This window comes from Lotus japonicus, chromosome 1, assembly GCF_012489685.1.
Source record: "Lotus japonicus ecotype B-129 chromosome 1, LjGifu_v1.2".
Classification (NCBI taxonomy): Eukaryota; Viridiplantae; Streptophyta; class Magnoliopsida; order Fabales; family Fabaceae; genus Lotus; species Lotus japonicus.
Genome location: NC_080041.1, coordinates 21,964,746 through 21,983,268, shown reverse-complemented (window position 1 = coordinate 21,983,268; position 18,523 = coordinate 21,964,746). Strand labels below are relative to the sequence as shown.

General features: G+C 39.8%; 1 protein-coding gene and 1 non-coding gene across 12 annotated transcripts; both read right to left on the bottom strand.

Annotated features, from left to right (window-relative positions):
• Positions 1–2,306: 2,306 nt before the first annotated feature.
• On the bottom strand, positions 2,307–6,839 carry LOC130734131 (mediator of RNA polymerase II transcription subunit 15a-like). Of its 11 annotated transcripts, none has more exons than XM_057586452.1 (8): positions 6,580–6,839; positions 6,197–6,323; positions 5,702–5,772; positions 4,919–4,993; positions 4,224–4,300; positions 4,058–4,115; positions 3,335–3,680; positions 2,307–2,878 (listed from the first exon to the last, which is right to left on the bottom strand). In XM_057586452.1, the coding sequence occupies exons 1-5, from the start codon at positions 6,595–6,597 to the stop codon at positions 4,274–4,276; spliced, it is 318 nt and encodes a 105-aa protein (XP_057442435.1). In that variant the 5' UTR covers positions 6,598–6,839; the 3' UTR covers positions 2,307–2,878; positions 3,335–3,680; positions 4,058–4,115; positions 4,224–4,273. The 11 variants fall into 11 exon arrangements, 9 of the variants coding, with proteins under 9 accessions (XP_057442435.1, XP_057442437.1, XP_057442432.1 ...); XM_057586454.1 differs by having other exon boundaries at positions 3,335–3,422; XM_057586449.1 differs by having other exon boundaries at positions 4,058–4,300.
• Positions 6,840–14,242: 7,403 nt separating this feature from the next.
• On the bottom strand, positions 14,243–14,349 carry LOC130734839 (small nucleolar RNA R71). The gene has a single exon (XR_009018178.1). It is a non-coding gene; the product is annotated as a small nucleolar RNA R71 (small nucleolar RNA).
• Positions 14,350–18,523: the final 4,174 nt, after the last annotated feature.

Here is an 18,523-nt window from a genome sequence, read left to right as displayed (position 1 = left end):
TTTTTAGTCAAACTCAATTAAAATGGATCCTCTTAATGGAATTTAAGATTCTTCAAACCAGAAATGTATCCTGACACCATTGTGAGGTGTCACACACATTGAAGACACTTACAAAAGATCTATATATAATTCTAGTGCATATCATATAATAGCAATTTGTACTTCTGTGAAAACTTCACAGACTAAAAACAGGGGTCCTCTTCCAAAATTTATGGAAAACCACTCTAAAAAATCACTCTGCATAATTATTCCTACCTTTCGTTCTTCTCTATTTCATTTTATTATTTTATTCTAACAAATTGAAGACCTCAAACCTTGCTCAATCCTACCTTAGTAACTATTAGAGGCCTACAAAAATTTTAGCAAGTGTATTCCATACCCGAATTAGGTTCTTTCTTTTTAACTTCTCTAAACTTGAAGGCCAAAGCAGGAAAAACAGAATTCTTGACTCATAGAGATATGCAGTCACTGATATTGTCAAGATTGTGTAATGTATTCTTTCTACTCTATTTAAGAGTCATGGCTCAAATAGGAAGCTTGTCAAAAGACACTTTCATATAATAAACATCATCATGAGTATGGACCTATGCATGCACCCCTAATTCTTGAATCAATGAGCATTCAGTTGCTTTGCTACTTTATCTGCAATGACATTAACAGTTTGAGCTAATTTTAACTCTCAGGTGGATAAGTGAGTTAGGATTTAGGAACCAAAAGTACACCAGTTTCTTATGCGTAAGGTATATGATTAAGATAACAGTAAATGTGTTTGAGGTTGAATGGTTGTTTATCGGTTTGATGGAGGCATTTCATCATGCATCTTAGCCAAATTATACATTACCATTGTTCCAGCTTAAGGCATAACTCATGTGGGAGATGAATAATTCAATACCTTCTTAATTATGTACCCAAAAATATAGTAAGTTGTGTGTTGAAAATATTGAATACTTTCTTGGATGCTGCTAAGACAAATAAAAATGGATCCAACAACTTTTGGCTTTTTTAGCAACATTAAGAAACGTGCAAGTGCCAAGATTTTCAGTGACCAATTTTTGATGCGGCAACATGTTAAAGGAGCATAATCCAAATCAGGTAATTAACCAAGGTCCACAAACCCTTGTTGTAACATGTTCTAGGAGGAACAAAAATCAGAGTGACCAGAATGGACGCGGGCGATCATGCCCTTGGTTTGTTCTACTCCGCTGGTTTCAGAGAACACTCATCGTGGCCGTTATTGGACGCGGGCCACGAAGGCGTGGATGCTTGGTAAGCTTGTGGGTTGTACGTTTGACGGTGGGGACGAGGCCGCTATCCGTGGTCTGGCTGAAGAAATGGAGGAGTGGTGGCCGCCTTGAGCAATGATATACTCTTGATGTTGGCTTTTGGATTTGGTTTAGGTCTTCGCTTTTGCATCCATTTGTTTTTCTCTTTTTGTTTAGGGAGGTTCTTGTTGTTTATATCTTTCAGGGATGGTTAAGTGATTGTGTATTCTCGTGGATGATTAAAGACTTTTGTTTTTGTATTCCTCTTTGTCCTATTCTCGAGCTTAGCCTCTCTATTATTATTAATATATTTGAATTTTCAAAAAAAAAAAAAAACGTGCAAGTGCCAAGATTTTCAGTGACCAATTTTTGATGCGGCAACATGTTAAAGGAGCATAATCCAAATCAGGTAATTAACCAAGGTCCACAAACCCTTGTTGTAACATGTTCTAGGAGGAACAAAAATCAGAGTGACCAGAATGGTATTCATGAATTATAACTGATAAGTAATTAAAGAGTGAATTCCCAACATCAATCAGGTACAATAATTGATTAGAACCATATCTTTCTGCTTTAAATATTGAAACTAAATCTTGTACAAACAGAGTGAGTAGGGGTGTACAAGGGACGGGTTGGGACGGGTTTTGGTTAACCCTAACCCGGCCCTAAATATTGATCGGGTCAATTCATAGACCCTAACCCGTCCCTAGACCCGAAGCAACCCGACATTATGCGGGTCCAATTTAGGACGGGTCTATGTAGGACGGGACCGGGTTGGCCCGAGGGACAATAAGTTTAAGACTATTTGATACTAATTGTAAAATTTAAAGATAATCTAAAAGAGTTATAAGTTGGACGTGAGAGGTTTACATTTTGTTTGATCATTTCTTCACTTATCTCACATGTGCATAATACTCACACATGATTTTCTCTTGTTAGAGCATGAAAGTGTCAATAGTTTGACCAACGTTTATTTAATTCATAAGCTACATGTTAAACATTTTAATTTCATCTACATGGTAAGATAAATTTGAGCACCATGTATCACATTTTAATCATTATAACAAATTAAAATTTTATAAAATATATATGTGGGACGGGCCGGGTGACCCGAGTGTCAACCCGAACCCGACCCGAAGTCGGGTAACTCAAAAATCAACCCGAACCCGGTCTCTTTTAATGATCGTGCCGGGTTCAACCCGACCCTAAAGGCTTGGGCCGGGACGGGTTGGCGGGTAGGGCCGGGTCTTGTACACCCCTAAGAGTGAGTATGTACAAACTAATCTTAACAAAGCAACACCAGAGTAACAATCATAGCAGCCGCAACTTCTAAAGCCTTCCTCAGATCAATCAAATTGCACACTGAGTGTTATCAGTCCTGCTTGTACCACGTCCAGCAGCCCAGCCAAGTCTGATCAGTCCTACTTGTATCACGTCCAGTAGCCCAGCAAACCTCTATGCCTTCTGGTCACTCCTTGCTGCCTTCATCACAATCCCAATTTTCATTCACCACCATGTGTCAACAACCTCTTACTCATTTCCAACTTCAGCATAATTTGATCCATTCGTGTTTCCATTATTAAAATGTTTCAAACATGTTCCCATTAATTAAGTATCTGCAAATGTCAGTCATATTATATTGAGAGAAGTCACAATTTAGAAATTATACTACAATACTTTATGCAATAAAGAAAATAAACTGCAAATTCTACCTTATTCTATTCAGAGAGAGAGAGAGAGAGAGAGAGAGAGAAACACTGTAAGTATTTAATAGCCTAGAGAATGGATAAAGGAAGTCAAGTGCAAGTTCTAGAAAAAAGCTGCTGCTTAATTTCAAACACGTCATGCAAGGTTGAAGAGCTAGAGCATTACCATTGCCCAAATCTTAAAGATGATTTTTTTATTGAAGATGATTTTCATAATAAAAGATCATGAAGGATAAGACTTTGGCTAAAATTCAAGGTCTCAGTATTCAAACATCAAGAATTGTTTTGATTTTTCAATCATATGATAATCAGTTTTACTTCATGGTTCAACACCTAAACAACTATAAAATTTTACACAGCAGATACCTATTGTTTTTCAAAGCAAGGTTGAAGAGGGCCATTGCTCCAACTTCCTGAGCCATCAAATTTCCTTCATGCACAACTGATTGTAAAACTGCAAAAGGGCTTCAACAAACTCATTAGATCCCATAAAAATTCAGGCTTCCAGCTCATCCCTCAGCAACAGCCTTTTCTATTCCACCACTTCACTTTTCTAATCATAGAGAAAAGTAGAAACTTTTGGTAGTTTACTGCTAATGTCCAGTGTTGTAAAAATTGGTCTGAATTATTCAGAATCAATGTTTAAAGATTGGAGCAATCATTTATGAGTTGCAATTAACTATCTTTCATGTTAGAACCTGCAGAAATAGTACTGAAATAACAACAAAAAGTAAAGACAAAATCCTTAAGACAAAATGACATCCACCAAACCATCATGCACTTCAGGATAGTCTTTCAAGTAAACATAATGCCATCAAAACATATATATAACACTAATGTACTGTAGCTGAAGACAGTGAAGAGAACAATATCGAAATACATTGAGAGGCTACACTGTTAGGCATTGAGAATACACCAGTTCATTGAAGATTTGCAGTCTAATGTCTACTGGAAGAATTGAAAAGGATTTATATTTGAGAAAATCACATTAAAACTTTTAATATGAGGGGAAAGTACTGAATGGAAACGCATTAATTTAAAATAATCATCTGTTTTGTATCAGTTAGATGTCTCAACTCATCAACTTACTTGTCCATGAGAGGAAGCAAAACACACGAAAGCCAAGAACCCCAAAAGAAGAGTGACTCTTGAACATGCATGGATTGTTGGCAAACCAAAATTAAGATTGAACATGAATTATATTAACCGTTGAAGGAAAATAAAGATATTACATATCGACAAATGACGTGGATACCTGAGAAGGAGAGGGTAGTGTTTGAGCACCTCACTTTTCACAGTCAGTACTCAATAAGTCATTCGACATTGAAAAACCTGTCAAAAAATACAAATTCATGGTTAGCTTATAAGCTTCATTAGAGGGTCAGAAAATACTTGGAATATTAAGCATTAACATTCAGCACATGATGATAAATATTTAAATCATAACAGAGCTAAAGATGATGGGCATTTGAAATATAAAAAAATTACTGCTATTTTCTTTGATAAAGAAAGAAAATTTATCTAATTGTTAAACCAAACATACGATTAGCACCATTAAAATGATCAAACATTTGACTAAAGGTCTGTTGTTCTAAACAACTGAATAAGGCAGTGATGTTCATAAGCCACTATTAATTACCATTCATTGATTATTATTTTACGAATAAATACTTCAGATTACTGAAAAAATAAAGTATTAAATGCTTTTCGTGTTCTAATGATATTAAATGCTTAGAAGTTGTCATTTAATACATTTTATTTCAGTCCTGTATCACTCAACTCAAACTATAAGCAAACACATAGAGATAAAGCACTCTAATGGCTTGATATATTTACTACTTGGCACAGGCTACAAATTCTAGTATTTATCATGATAACTGCAATGGAAAAGGCTGTTTTATCAATAGTAGCTATTAAAATTTGTAAGTCAAAAAAGAATTGCTCACATACCTGCTGAAGTCTCAAAGCAACTTTCTGGTACACTTCGTTCATCTCTGTGAAGTAATTTTCTTTTATGGTTTGGATCTGTAGGTTGAAATAAGCAGAATCAAATAATCAAAACATTAGTAACCTTGAGACTTCTCATGATTTAATCTGTAGGTTGAAATCGGTAGAATCAATTATCAAATAATCAAAACATTAGTCACCATGAGACCCCTCACGCAAGGCATTTGTATCACCGTTGCATCAACACTTTCAACTTTTGGAGGAAATAAAAGAGGTTCTTTTTCTTTTTTTAACCTTTTGTTGGGTATCATAAATTGCAAGTTTCACTTCCATTCTCAAATTTAGATGTCTAAACAATAGTACCAACTTGCATTGAAGAAATCCCATTTATATCACTATAGCATTTGATTAATAATTACAGAGTCTTTAAACTGCAGAATGACACTAAATAAAAGAGGATAAAAAAGTATTAATGAAAGAAGTTCCTTCGAATATAGAACTCAATTTATTTCATTGTAATAAATAAGCAGTTTCAACAGTAGAGTAATGTTATGCTCAGAAGGATGAATAAAAGATTCCAGTCCAATGGGTATATTTAGAAAAAAAAATTTATATCATGATTTTTCCTCAAAGACTAATTAAGATTTCACATTCTTGTTAATTAATATTTTCACCATAAAAGTCATCATATAACTCTTATTTAATTTACATCAAAGTTTGCTTTATCAATATCTGTTGTCATAGCAAAACTATATAGTAAGGAAATAAAAGTAAATAGCACAGTACCTTTTGGTACACTTCTTCTTGCCAATCAGCCCCACTTGGTTGTGCAATCTGTGCTGTAGAATCCAAAGAAGCTACAATAGGTATGATATGAAACAAACATAAGAATGCATGAGTGTGATAGCAGGCCAGTAATGAAAAGGACCAACACTATGTGCAAACAGCAGAGGATACCACCCCACTATCTATAGTTATTTAGAAGTAGGGAATACTTAGTGGGGGTGGGGGGGGGAGAAAAATATTGGTGTTCATTAGTTAGTTGAGAAAGGGTCAGGGTCTCTCGAATATCCTGAGGAATGGTCAGTTTATGTATCATCTTCTACCTTTAGATCATCTTGACCAGAGGGGTACTACTAAATAACACAACATATTCTGGCTCTTCTCCCTATTTTCACTCTATCACTAATCCAGTTCTATAGAGTGCTTGGCTTTTTCCAATAGAACCATAAACTACAAAAATATAATGACAGAGATAAGTAAATAGATCCATATTCATACTTGTTGATGATTCTGGAAGAGCTCTTTGAGATTCATATAATTTTTTGTTTTGATCAGAAGCATTTTGCTGAAGTAAAGACCCTGATGTTTGAAGTCTTTGTTGTATATCTCGTAAGAGTGGCTGCGGCTGCAAATATAGACAACATATATGACCTAAAAATCGAATAAGTGGAACAAATTAGAGAAAAATATGGTTCGGAAGCAGGACAGAAGACTGGAACACAATGTGGGAATTTCATGAGTAGAGGGTTCAATTTATAGAAACACTCTCAGCATTCATTCGAGTTCCAATTCAAATTCAAAATAAAAAAGAGAAATTTGACACATCAAATCAGAACAGCTGTAAAGAAAATAGGGGATGCATTAGGGTATAGGAAAAATACCTGTAAAGTGATGTCCATAGGGACGAGCAGAGTAGAGGAAAACGCATAGCTCAGGGAAGGGTAGCTGCAGAACGCCTTCGAAAACGAAAAAGCAGTAGAGGACGAGCAGACCCTACACGGTAGAAGCAAGAGAGGCGTAGAGGAGAGGAAAGAGCAGAGCGTAGAGGAGGGTAGCCGCAGTCGAGGGAGATTGCTGAGTCTACAGTAGAAGCAGGAGAGGGTGGAGCGTGCGTAAGGGAGAAAGGGAAAGATTGATTTCTGCTAACAGCTAACCTATGGAAACAAAACCTAACATTCAGCTAAAGCCCAAATCAGGCCCAACTATCTAACAACTGCAAAAAAAAAAAATGGTGCACTATGAATAGTGAAATTGCATCTTGCATTTTAAGTTAGTTGATTCCAGACATAACATAACTAGAAAGTTAATTACATATATACCCTTACCATGTGAATGTTTTATTAAATATAAAAACTATAAAAATAACTAAATTTTTAATAATTTGCAAATATTAATTTAATTTAATTTTCTGAAAAAATCCATCACTGTGAAATATATAACTTTTCTGGAAAAGTTCTGCTAAATAACGAAACATGTTCTTGCAATTAGTGTAATAAAATAAAAGCTAAAAAAAAGAAAAGAATAGATGTTGGTCAATCTGCAAGTGTACAGATACCACTCGATTTTAACATATCGAACCACATGGATTGTGAGTGAGAATTGTGGGTTTAAGCTTAAAGTTTGTAAGTTTAGAAAGCAATAAAATTCTAATTTGGAGTTTGATTGATTGTGACAAGATATTGTCAAAAGAGCAATGGTGAAAACGTTGAAAATATCAAAGGTAAACATGCTTTAGATCATCGATCATTTAATCCATTCTAGTCTACCTTTCCTACGCATGTGAAACATTGAACCTATCCTTGTTGCTCTAGCCTATCTAATTACTTATTGATTCCTCACATAAGCAATTCTCTCAAACTAAAAGTTAAGCCCAATTCCTTGTGTACTTAATCATTCATTTGAGGTTCTAACCATATATATTCAGGCCAACAAAACTCAACCCTTCCTCTATTCCTAGTAGCAAGCATAGAAGGATCTATTTCAATTCATGTCCCTAAACTATAACAAACTTCCGTTGTGATTATAGTCAAGCCTATAGAAAGTGTGCACTCAAGCTAAGCATACAACAAAAATTTGAAATACAAAGATAGAATCAAGAACTCATGCATAGAGATAGGATTTAACAACTAGCCACTCATGGCTAGAGAATCCATACAATGAAATGTAAAAGAACCTGAAAAAGTACAAGTTGGAAGCCTCTCACAAGCCCTAAAGTTCTTCCTCAACTTCTAAACTTAACAAAACTATGAGAAATGATAAAAAAGTCTCTAAAGAAAATGACAAAATCCTTATTTATAGGCAAAACATGCGAGTCTTGGTGCTCAAGCACTGGGAAAGCATGCTTGAGCGTCAATTGCTCAAGCCTAAAACAGAAACATTTTCACTTTATTGGCGCTCGAGCGCTCTGAAAGCATGCTCGAGCGCCATCTTCAAAACTGGAATCCCAACCTTCTGTTGAATTGGCGCTCAGGCGCCAGTCAAAGGCGCATGAGCGCCACATGCACGCTCAGAAACCTCTTGAACTTCACTTTAACTCCACTTTATTGCTTCCTTCCAGCCTTGAAGCCTCTAGCCCTTCTATCTTCAGCTGATTGCACTTGAAACCTTAATGACCAAGCTAGGAAAACATCTAGAAACTCAAATGTTAGCTTTGCACAAAGGCCCCAAAACAAGTGGAAACTTCATAAAACCCTTAAACTATGCTAAAATGCAATAAAAGTCCTTATAAAACTATGAAATTACCAAAACAAAGCAAAAACTCAAATAAAGATAAAAGTGCATGAGAATGCATGAAACACTACATGAGACAAAAGAAAAAGACTCAAAACTAACAAAGAAATGACCCTAAAAACAAGACTAAAATAGGGTCATCACACCACTATACTCAACGATAGCTCGCCCTCGAGCGTAAACACAGCTTGCTTGCCTTCAAGCGCAAGAAATGCTCCCAAAACAAGTGCTCACAAAGGAATACTCATCACAAAACCGGGGGACTTAGCTACTACAGCTGGTTCCAAAAGAAAGACACAACAATCTACTTCATGCAACTTTTAGACAAAGAAGAGTGTAGAGTCCATCATGAGAAGCATACAGATCTAAAATCCTAGGATGAAATATTAATTTAGTGCACTGAGCACACAAGCAGTTCATAGGTTCTGGATTTCATTCACTGAAGAGCAACAAAGATCAAACATGCGCAAATTCAAAGAGACTTCAAAGGGTTGAAATGATGGCATGGTTAAGCACAAGGTGGTTGGTCCCTAAGGAAGACTAAGGCTTCAAGGCATATTTTGAGTGTGGTCCAATTTAGTAACCCCGGAGCTTCAACAACAAACACTAAAAGCACGAGTCTCTTAGCCCCTTTTTCAAATTTCTTTCCTTTTTTCTTTCTTTTTTTTGAAACTCCAACTTTGATTAGAAGTTCTTTTTTCTCTTTCTTTTTCACTTGGGGTAAGAGACATTTCCATCTTTACTTAGCTCCAAACCGAATCAAGGACCAACACTCCCCAAGTTCGAACCTATCAACCATCCCAAACATTTGGCTAACAAAGAAATCTCCAATATGCTCAATAAGGGACAACTAAGGACAAAAGTACAAACCAACGAACTCTGAAGCTCAAAAACCTACAAGTCTCAAGAATAGCACAAGTATCACAAAGCATGCAAAGAGTGAAATCAATACAGAACCAAGAAGTACGAATAAGTCACGATCCTCCAGGGAAATTTTATGGTGAAGGGTCAAAGGTTGACCCTTATGGACTCACACCATCTCTATCCTCAAGAAACACTCGGAAGACCGAAGTCTCCATCTCTCTTCCCAAAACATGCAATCACTCATAATCGAAAGCAACCTCCATCCACATAGGTGGAGGGTCAACACGGGGTGGAGTCACCACCTCATTCACCTCAACATTCTCTTCTTCTTCACCTGTTGGCTCTTCTAGATCCTCTTTGTAACACCCCACTTTCCGTTATTTGGTTATTTATTATTTTATTTTAATTATTATTATGATATATGGTAATTATGTGATTTTATTAGATAATTAAGTAATTATGTGATATATGGAGTGAGTAGATTATTTAAATTGTATATGAGTGATATATGTGATTATTATTTAAATCTTATGTGATATAGTATAAGATTTAATTAAATAAGGTTTTTGGGTTTTAGTGTTAGTAGTTGGAAGTGGAGCCCACTAGTAATACTAGTTTAGGGTTAGGAGTGAAATAAATAGAAAGAAAGAAAATAAGGATTAGCAGAGGAGCAGAACACAAAAGGAGAAAGCGTGAAAACTGGACTGGGCGAGACCCTAGGGTCCCTCGCCTAGGCGCTCCAGCCCAGGGCGACATGCAAGTCAGGGAATTGGGCCTTCTCCCGGGCGGCCCAACTGGCCCATTAAGAGAAGTTATGGGTGCCAAGCCCAACCCCTAAATCTATAAATAGGGGACGGTTACCAATTGTAAGGGACTCTTATCGCATTTAAGAAATAACAAGCTTCAAATTCAGTTACTTTCTCTCTCTAAGCGGTTACGCTCTAAACTCTTTCTAGATTCTCGCATCACGATCCTTTCACTATAGGTATCGTACCTCATCTCTATGTTCTTGGATAAAACATTTGACGCCGTCTGTGGGGATCGGTAGATTTTGATTCCCAGACTACGTTGATTGTGATTTGGTTGAGAGAAGTTCGATTTTTCGAGCAATTCTCTTCAGTTTTTGGATTTCTGGTTGAATTCCTAGTTCGCTGGTGAAGCTTGATGGAGACACATCGTCGAGGAAGTGAAGGAAGGTTGGAACACGCGTGCGGTCCGCCATCGTGTCGCGTATGTGAAAGGCAGCGCAGTGAGGGGCAGGAGATTGGAGATGGTTAATTCGCGACGTTAATGGCCGCTTGCAGCAGGAGGATAGGGAGATCCGAAGGGCGGAGGCAGTGGCGGAGCTTAAAACGTCACGGGGGAAAAATTACCGGAAATCATCACGGGAATGACGACTTTTCTCTCGAAAGGGTAAGCCAGTGTGTGCGAATAGACCGTGCCAAACAGAAAATTTTCAGGAAACGCGGGCGACACGAATGGTTGGCGAGCCAAGGGAAGAATGGTGCGCGTACCACCGGGCAACGAGCCATGTTACAGAGGAATGTCACGCTTTGCAGCGCACGGTTGAGAAGCTGATAGCGGTAGGGGGGACCTATTATAGCTTAGGGTGATCAGGCCTCGACGACTAAAGAAGTGAGCACGATCGACAGAGGGTTTGGCGGAGGTGGAGTCACTAGTGCAGCAAGAAAGCAATACGCCAGGGCGGTGAACGCGGCCATGAGGTTTCCTTTCGGTTTTTCACACCCAGACATTACATTCTCGTCCGCTGACTTCTTCGGAATAAAGCCGCACCTAGACGACCCAATTGTTGTCCTACTCCGTGTCAACCAGCTCAATGTACAGCGAGTGCTTCTAGATCAAGGGAGTTCGACGGACATCATTTACGGTAATGCGTTTGATCGGTTCGGTTTGAACGAGAGAGATCTCACTCCCTACGCAGGGACTCTTGTGGGGTTTGCGGGCGAACAAGTGTGGCCGGTAAGGGGCGTCCTCGACCTTGATACTACATTTGGCGAGTTTGAAAACGCTAAGACACTGAAGGTAAGATACTTAATCTTGGGAGTGGTGGGGTCTTACAACATGATAATCGGCCGGAATACCTTGAACCGACTGTGCGCCTTGATCTCAATAGCATATCTGGCGGTCAAGTATCTGTTACCAGATGGGCGTATTGGGAGAGTTGTTGTGGACCAGAAGAGTGCAAGAGAAAGCTATTGCAACGCGGTGGAACGATATGGGAAAAAGAATGCCTCGACAGGACACCGATGCAACGAGGTCGATGTGCCAGAAGAAAACCTAGATACGAGAGGCGAGGGGTGCGTCAACAGGCCCACACCGATCGAAGAAACTAAGGAACTGAAATTTGGCGAGAAAGTCCTCAAAATCGGGACCAGGCTGACTGAGAATCAAGAACAGAGGTTATCGAAGCTATTGGGCGAAAATCTGGATCTTTTTGCTTGGAGCCACAAAGACATGTCGGGAATAGACCCAAACTTCATTTGCCACAGGCTGGCACTAAATCCCGGAATCAAACCAGTAACCCAGACACGCAGGCGAATGGGCGACGAAAAGGAAAAAAACGATTCAACAAGAGGTAAACAAATTGCTGGCGGCGGACTTTATTCGAGAAATCAAATATCCAACATGGTTGGCGAATGTGGTGATGGTGAAAAAGGCAAATGGGAAATGGCGCATGTGTGTGGACTACACGGATCTGAACAAAGCATGTCCGAAGGATTCTTACCCGCTGCCGAGCATAGACAACTGGTGGATGGAGCGTTCGGAAATGAGCTGCTGAGTCTGATGGATGCCTATTCATGGTATCACCAAATCAAGATGCACCTGTCAGGTGAAGACAAGACAATTTTCATGACCGCAATAGTGAATTACTGCTATCAAACAAAGCCTTTTGGATTGGAGAATGCCGGGGCGACATACCAACAACTGATGAATAGGGTTTTTGAAGATCTAGTGGGAAGAAACATGGAGGTCTACGTCGACGACATGATCGTAAAGTCCGTTTTGGGAACCAATCATCACGAGGACTTGTCGGAAGCTTTTGGCAGGCTCTGAAAGCACAACATGAGACTCAATCCGGAAAAATGTTCTTTTGGGAAGTTCTTAGGCTTCATGATAACGACGAGGGGAATTGAAATCAATCCGAATAAGTCTATAACAATTCAGGAAATGAAGAGCTCAAGCAGTGTGAAAGAGGTGCAGCGACTGACGGGGCGGATTGCGGCCCTTTCCAGGTTTCTCCCTCATTCGGGCGACAAGTCAGCTCCATTCTTCAAGTGCCTTAAGAAAAACACAGCTTTTGAATGGAGTCCAGAGTGCAAGGAAGCCTTCAATCACCTTAAGGAGATGTTGTCTGCACCGCCTATTCTATCGAAACCTATCCAAGGCCTTTCTTTACATTTGTATTTCTCTGTCAGCGACCACGCAATCAGCTCAGTAATTCTCCAAGAATTTTACTCATTTTGGATCAAATTTAGAAGCTGAGGAGAACCTTGGGGCTTGTGAGAGGCTTCCAACTTGTAATTTTTCTCAGGTTCTTAACATTTCTTGTATGGATTCTCTAGCCATGAGTGGCTAGTTTTCCTTTATGCTCTGGGTTTATGAGATTCTATGAAGCTTTAGTTTTCTAAATCCTATCTCTATGCATGAGTTCTTGATTTTACCTTGTATTTCAATTCCATTATGCATGTTTAGCTTGAGTGCACACTTGCTATAGACTAGATTATAATCAAAACAGAAGTTTGTTATGATTTAGGGACATGAATTGGAATAGATCCTTCTATGCTTGCTACTAGGAATAGAGTGAGGGTTGGGGTTTAATGGCCTGAATATGTATGCTATAAAACCTCAAATGAATGATTAAGTACACAAGGAATTGGGCTTAACTTTTAGTTTGAGAGAATTGCTTATGTGAGGAATCAATAAGTGAATACATAGGCTAAAGCAACAAGGAATGATCAAAGTTTCACATGCATAGGATAGGTAAACTAGAGTGGATTAGATGATCAATAACCCAAGGTATTTTCATCAATTGTTATTTTCAACACTTTCTATTTTGCTCTTTTGCAAATCTTTTGTCATCATCAACCAAAATCAATTTCAGGATTTTATTGCTTTCACAGCTTGTAAACTTTAGGCTTAAATCCACAATTCTCACTCACAGTCCCTGTGGTTCAATATTTTAAAACCCGGAGGTTTCTGTACACTTGCAGATTAACCAACAAGTTTTTGGCGCCGTTGCCGGGGAATGTTTGTGGTTTTCGATTTAAGTTAAGAGTTTGTAGTTTTTGTTTTTGTTTTGATAAACATTGCATTGAATAGGTGTTACTAACCTTTTCTTTGTTTGTGCGATTTCAGTTTATGCAAGGTAGACTTGGCACGGATCCATTGGTGTTTGATCCGGAGCCTGAACGTACTCTCCATCGTCGTCGAGCTCAGCAAAGAGCTACTGAGATAGCCGCCATGGCTGTCCATATGACGGAGGAGGAATTGCAAGCCCAAATTGAAGAAAGAGTGCAAGAGGCTATTGCTCAAAGACTTCAAGAGCAAGAAGCGGAGAATGCCAATCATTCTCTTAGAGACCTCACCTCGGCTGCCATGAGCTACGATTATCCGGGCAGCATAGTTTCCCCTGATGGCATGGGAAACTTTGAGCTGAGGTCGGCATTCATCAACTTGGTGAGCCAAAATCAGTATGGTGGAGGTGCTCTTGAAGATCCTCATGCACACATGGAGCGGTTCATCCGCAATTGCAATACCTATAGAGTTTAAAATGTCTTAGCGGACACCATCCGCTTGAGTTTGTTTCCTTTCTCTTTGAGGGACACTGCTGAAGAATGGTTGAATTCACAGCCCAAAGGTAGCATCACATCTTGGGAGGATCTAGCCGAGAAATTCACCACAAGATTTGTTCCAAGAGCCCTCTTGAGAATGCTTAAGAATGATATCATGACATTTGCTCAATCTACTCATGAGAATCTTTATGAAGCTTGGGAGCATTTCAAGAAGCTCTTGAGGAAGTTTCCTCAACACAACCTCACCCAAGTTGAGCAAGTGGCAAAGTTTTATGATGGACTCTAATATTGTTCGAGGTTTGGTTTGGATGCGGCTTCAAATGGAGAGTTCGATGCCCTTGTTCCACAATTGGGTATGAATTGATTGAAAAGATGGCTATAAGAGCCATGAATTCTAGCAATGAACGCCAAGCTCGAATAGGAGTCCTTGAAGTTGAAGCTTATGATCAACTCATGGCCTCCAACAAGCAACTCTCCAAGCAAATGAATGAAATTCAGAGTCAATTGAAGACGACCAAGGTGATTGGTGGTCGAGTTGCCAAAGTGGAGTGTGTGACTTGTGGAGGGCCTCACGACAGTGAAAATTGCACCGAGACAAGACCGGAAGAAGAAGTCAAGGCCATGGGTCAAGTTCACAATGACCCATTTTCAAACACTTATAATCCGGGATGGAGGAACCACCCCAATTTCTCTTGGAGACAAAGCAATAATGGACAAGGAAGTAGCTTTCAAAGGCAATTTCCTAATCAAGGATTCCAAGGGCAAACTTCAAGACAACCTCAAGAGCGAGGAGAACTTGAGAGTGGTGGTAGCAAGAAAAGCTAGGAGGAGTTGGTTGAAACTTTCATCAATCGGACGGAGAATAATTACAAGAACCAAGAGGAGGCTATCAAGAATCTAGAGAATCAATTGGGCCAGCTGGCCAAGCATATAGACGAGATACCTCAAGGTAAATTTTCTTCCGACACTATCTCCAATCCTAAGCAAGAAACTGCCTCTGTGGTGACCACTAGAAGTGGGAGAGTGATGAGTGAATTGAAGAAAAAAACAGAGGGAGAAAAAAGAGAGGAGATAGTTGAGGGGGAAGTTGTTGTGCCTATCAAGGCGAGAAAAATAATTGATCTTATTCCTGAAACTAGCAAGGTTCTGTTCCCTAAAGCATTGGCTAAGAAAAGCTTAGATAAAAAGTTTTCAAAGTTTGTGGATGTTTTCAAAAAGCTCCACATTAGTATTCCTTTTTCCGATGCTTGGGAACTAATGCCTATATATGCTAAGTTTATGAAGGATATTTTGCATAAGAGAAGGAGGTTGAAGGAAGTAGATGAGACGGTGTTGTTGACGGAGGAATGTAGTGCCATCTTGTAGCGGAAAATGCCAAAGAAAAGACGAGACCCCGGAAGTTTCACTATTCCGGTGGAGATTGAAGGAGTGGCGGATGTGGAAGCCTTGTGCGACCTAGGAGCGAGCATCAACTTGATGCCGCTTACCATGTTTGAGAGGCTGAACTTAGGAGAGGTTACTCCAACCATGCTTTCCTTGCAAATGGCGGATCGATCCCTAAAGACTCCTTATGGGATCGTGGAGGATGTAATGGTGAGGGTGGACAAGTATGTGTTCCTCGTGGATTTTGTGGTGCTTGATATGGAGGAGAATGAGAAGATTCCTCTCATTCTTGGTCGACCTTTCTTAGCTATTGGTGGAGCTAAGATTGATGTTGACAAGGGTCATCTCATTCTTCGTTTTGGTAAGGAAAAGGTAAGATTCTCTATTTTTAATCCCATGATAGAAACTAACCATGATGGTAACTTTGTTTGTGATGTGATTAGAAGCGTATCAAAGGTTTCGGAAGAGACCCCCAAAGCTAATGAAAAAGTTGATGAGTCCCCTCCGGCTCTCATCAAGCTTGTTAGTGGAAACAAGTATGGGGGGTCTAAGTACGAGAACTTACATGCTCACATGGTGATGTTTACCTAAGCTAGTTCCCTTGTCAAGATTGAGGGTGTTTCAAGTGATGAAGTGAAGATTAAACTCTTCCCTCATTCTTTGACAAGGAGAGTTAGAGCTTGGTTTGATGAACAAAAGGACATTGCCTCATAGGAGGATTTACTTCAAAGGTTTTGTGCAAGGTTTCTTCCTTGCATTTGTGGTAAGTTAATCGATGGTAAGGAATTTCCTTCCTAACACCATAGGAAGGAGAGTCCACCTAGGACTATAACCTAGGGCCAAATGGGAGACAACCCATTTGTTTTTTCTTTCTTTTATTAGTTTTGCATTTTAGTAGTTCAATTTCAAAAAAAAAAGCAAAAAAAAAAAAAATTGAAAAAACTAGGCGCCAATTACCCACAGAGGCACTTCCTCTGTAACTGGGTACAGTGCCTGAGCGCTCTCCTCGAGCGCTTGTGGTGCGTTTTTAGATCGGTTTTTGGGTTTTAAAACCCCGAACTCTTCATTTTCCCACTCTTAACTCTCATTTCTTCATAAAAACCGCACCCCACACTCTCCATACCTCATTTCTACTTCTCATTTCTCACTTGCACACACTTTAGCTCTCCCTTGTGCTTCCAAGTTTTGCATTGCATCAAGCTCATTCCACTTGCACCCACTCACTCTCAAGTCAAGGTAAGTTCCATTTTTCACTTCCTTTCATCTTGGTTCATGGGTATTGCAATGCATGCTTCTTTGGGGTTTGTGTGAGAGGTTTGTTGTTTATGCAAGTTGGGTTTGGGTTGTATATGCTTATTGTGGGTTGATTTGTACTTAATTAGAAAGGGTGTGAGATTTGTGAGAGTTGGGTAGTTAGGATTTTGTGGTTTAGTGTAGTTTGGCTTTTGCCTACTAGGTATTTGTTTGAATGCCTCAATGAGTTCTTTTAGTCGATTTTTGGCAAATGCTTTTGTGGTTGTCTATTTCTCTTTGCCAAAATCACTATGAGGCTTGTTGGGTGCTCTTAGGTAGCTTTGTTTTTATTTTTGTAAAACGTTTCTCCCTTTTATTTTCTTTTCATTTTTGAACTAACGTTACTAACGTTTATGGCTTGTGTTTGTGCTAACAATTATGCAGATGCCTGCAAAAAGAGCAAGAACCAACACAAGAGCCGCAGCTTCTTCCTCCTCCTCCCGAAGCTTTGACCGCTCCCGCTTCCTATCATTGGTAAAGGAGGAGTTCTACCGATCTCACCTAGCACACAAGGAGTGTGTGAAGGAGCGGGGAGTTCTTTATAGGGAGGGGAGGAGAGACCTCTTGGGCATGCAAGAAGCCATGGAGAAAAGGAGGTGGAAAAATTGGGTCAACCCTATTCCCTTTGCTTGTGAGGTCATGGTTAGGGAGTTCTACGCGAACACCTACTCTGACGATCAAGAGGACAAGTCCAGGCCCCTAGTGAATTCATCATGGTTTAGGGGGGATGTGATTTGGTACCGCCCTTCAGACATCCGGGAGCATCTTGGTCTCCTCACGGAGGACCAAGAGAAGGAGCGCTTCCCCGAGAAAGCTACTTATCACGAGCTCTTAAAGGATAGGTCACCGGAGATTTTAGAAGACATGAAAGCAGTGATTGTTAGGCCTGGGCGGGACTGGGAAGCGGTTGATGATGAGATCATTTTTGTGCAGAGGAAGGATATGACACCGCTGGCTAGAATTTGGGCTGAATTTTGGCAGGACTCCCTCTTTCCTAGCTCTAACAAATCTGAAGTTAGGGAGGTTACAATTGTTGCCATCTACTGTATTGTGAGAGGCCATCCTATGGATGTGGCAAGGATCATTGCTGGTCGGATTTATTCCCTTTACAATGGGAGTAAAGATAAGCATCGTCCCGTCTTTCCTCATTTGATTTTTTCCTTAATTCATTAAGTGAGGGACAAAGCTAGGAGGCATGTCTTTGTTATTGAGAAGAGGTTTCCGGTTGCACCTCAACTCAGTAAGGAGAGAATCATGCAGCTCTATCAAGAGTGGATGGCAAGGTTGCCTCAAGAGGAGGAAGAGGAAGAGGATCCTGAGGAGCCAGCGGAAGAAGAAGAAGAAGAAGAAGAGGAAGAAGAAGAAGATAATGTTGAGGTGGTGAATGAGGTTGTTACTCCACCACGTGCTGACCCTTCACCGGCTTGGATGGAGGCCGCTTTCGGGCGGATGTTCTTGGAACAAGATCGCCTTCACCGGGATCTTGATCTCCATTAGAGGGGAGGAAGCACGTAAGATCTCAGGTACAATGGCCCAATGGATTTCAAGACATTGGAGCAGGGGATGGTTGACTTGAGCTTAATGCATGACGCCGGTGTTCATCCGGATTATGGTGACAGAAGGGGTGACCATGACCCCATGGAGTGATGATATTGAGGTACTTCTATCCTTAGTTTAGGTCATGCATCTTTAGCATATTTTCCATTTATAGATCTTGTTTTTATTTTTATCATGCATTGTT

Excerpts from the sequence above, each read along its gene's own strand:
- LOC130734131 (XM_057586447.1), bottom strand. Across the intron at positions 5,773-6,196 it reads TCTTCCAGAATCATCAACAA|CTTCTTTGGATTCTACAGCA; the intron begins GTATGAATATGG and ends TACCTATTGTAG. Across the intron at positions 4,301-4,918 it reads TTGCTTTGAGACTTCAGCAG|GTTTTTCAATGTCGAATGAC; the intron begins GTATGTGAGCAA and ends ATTTTTTGACAG.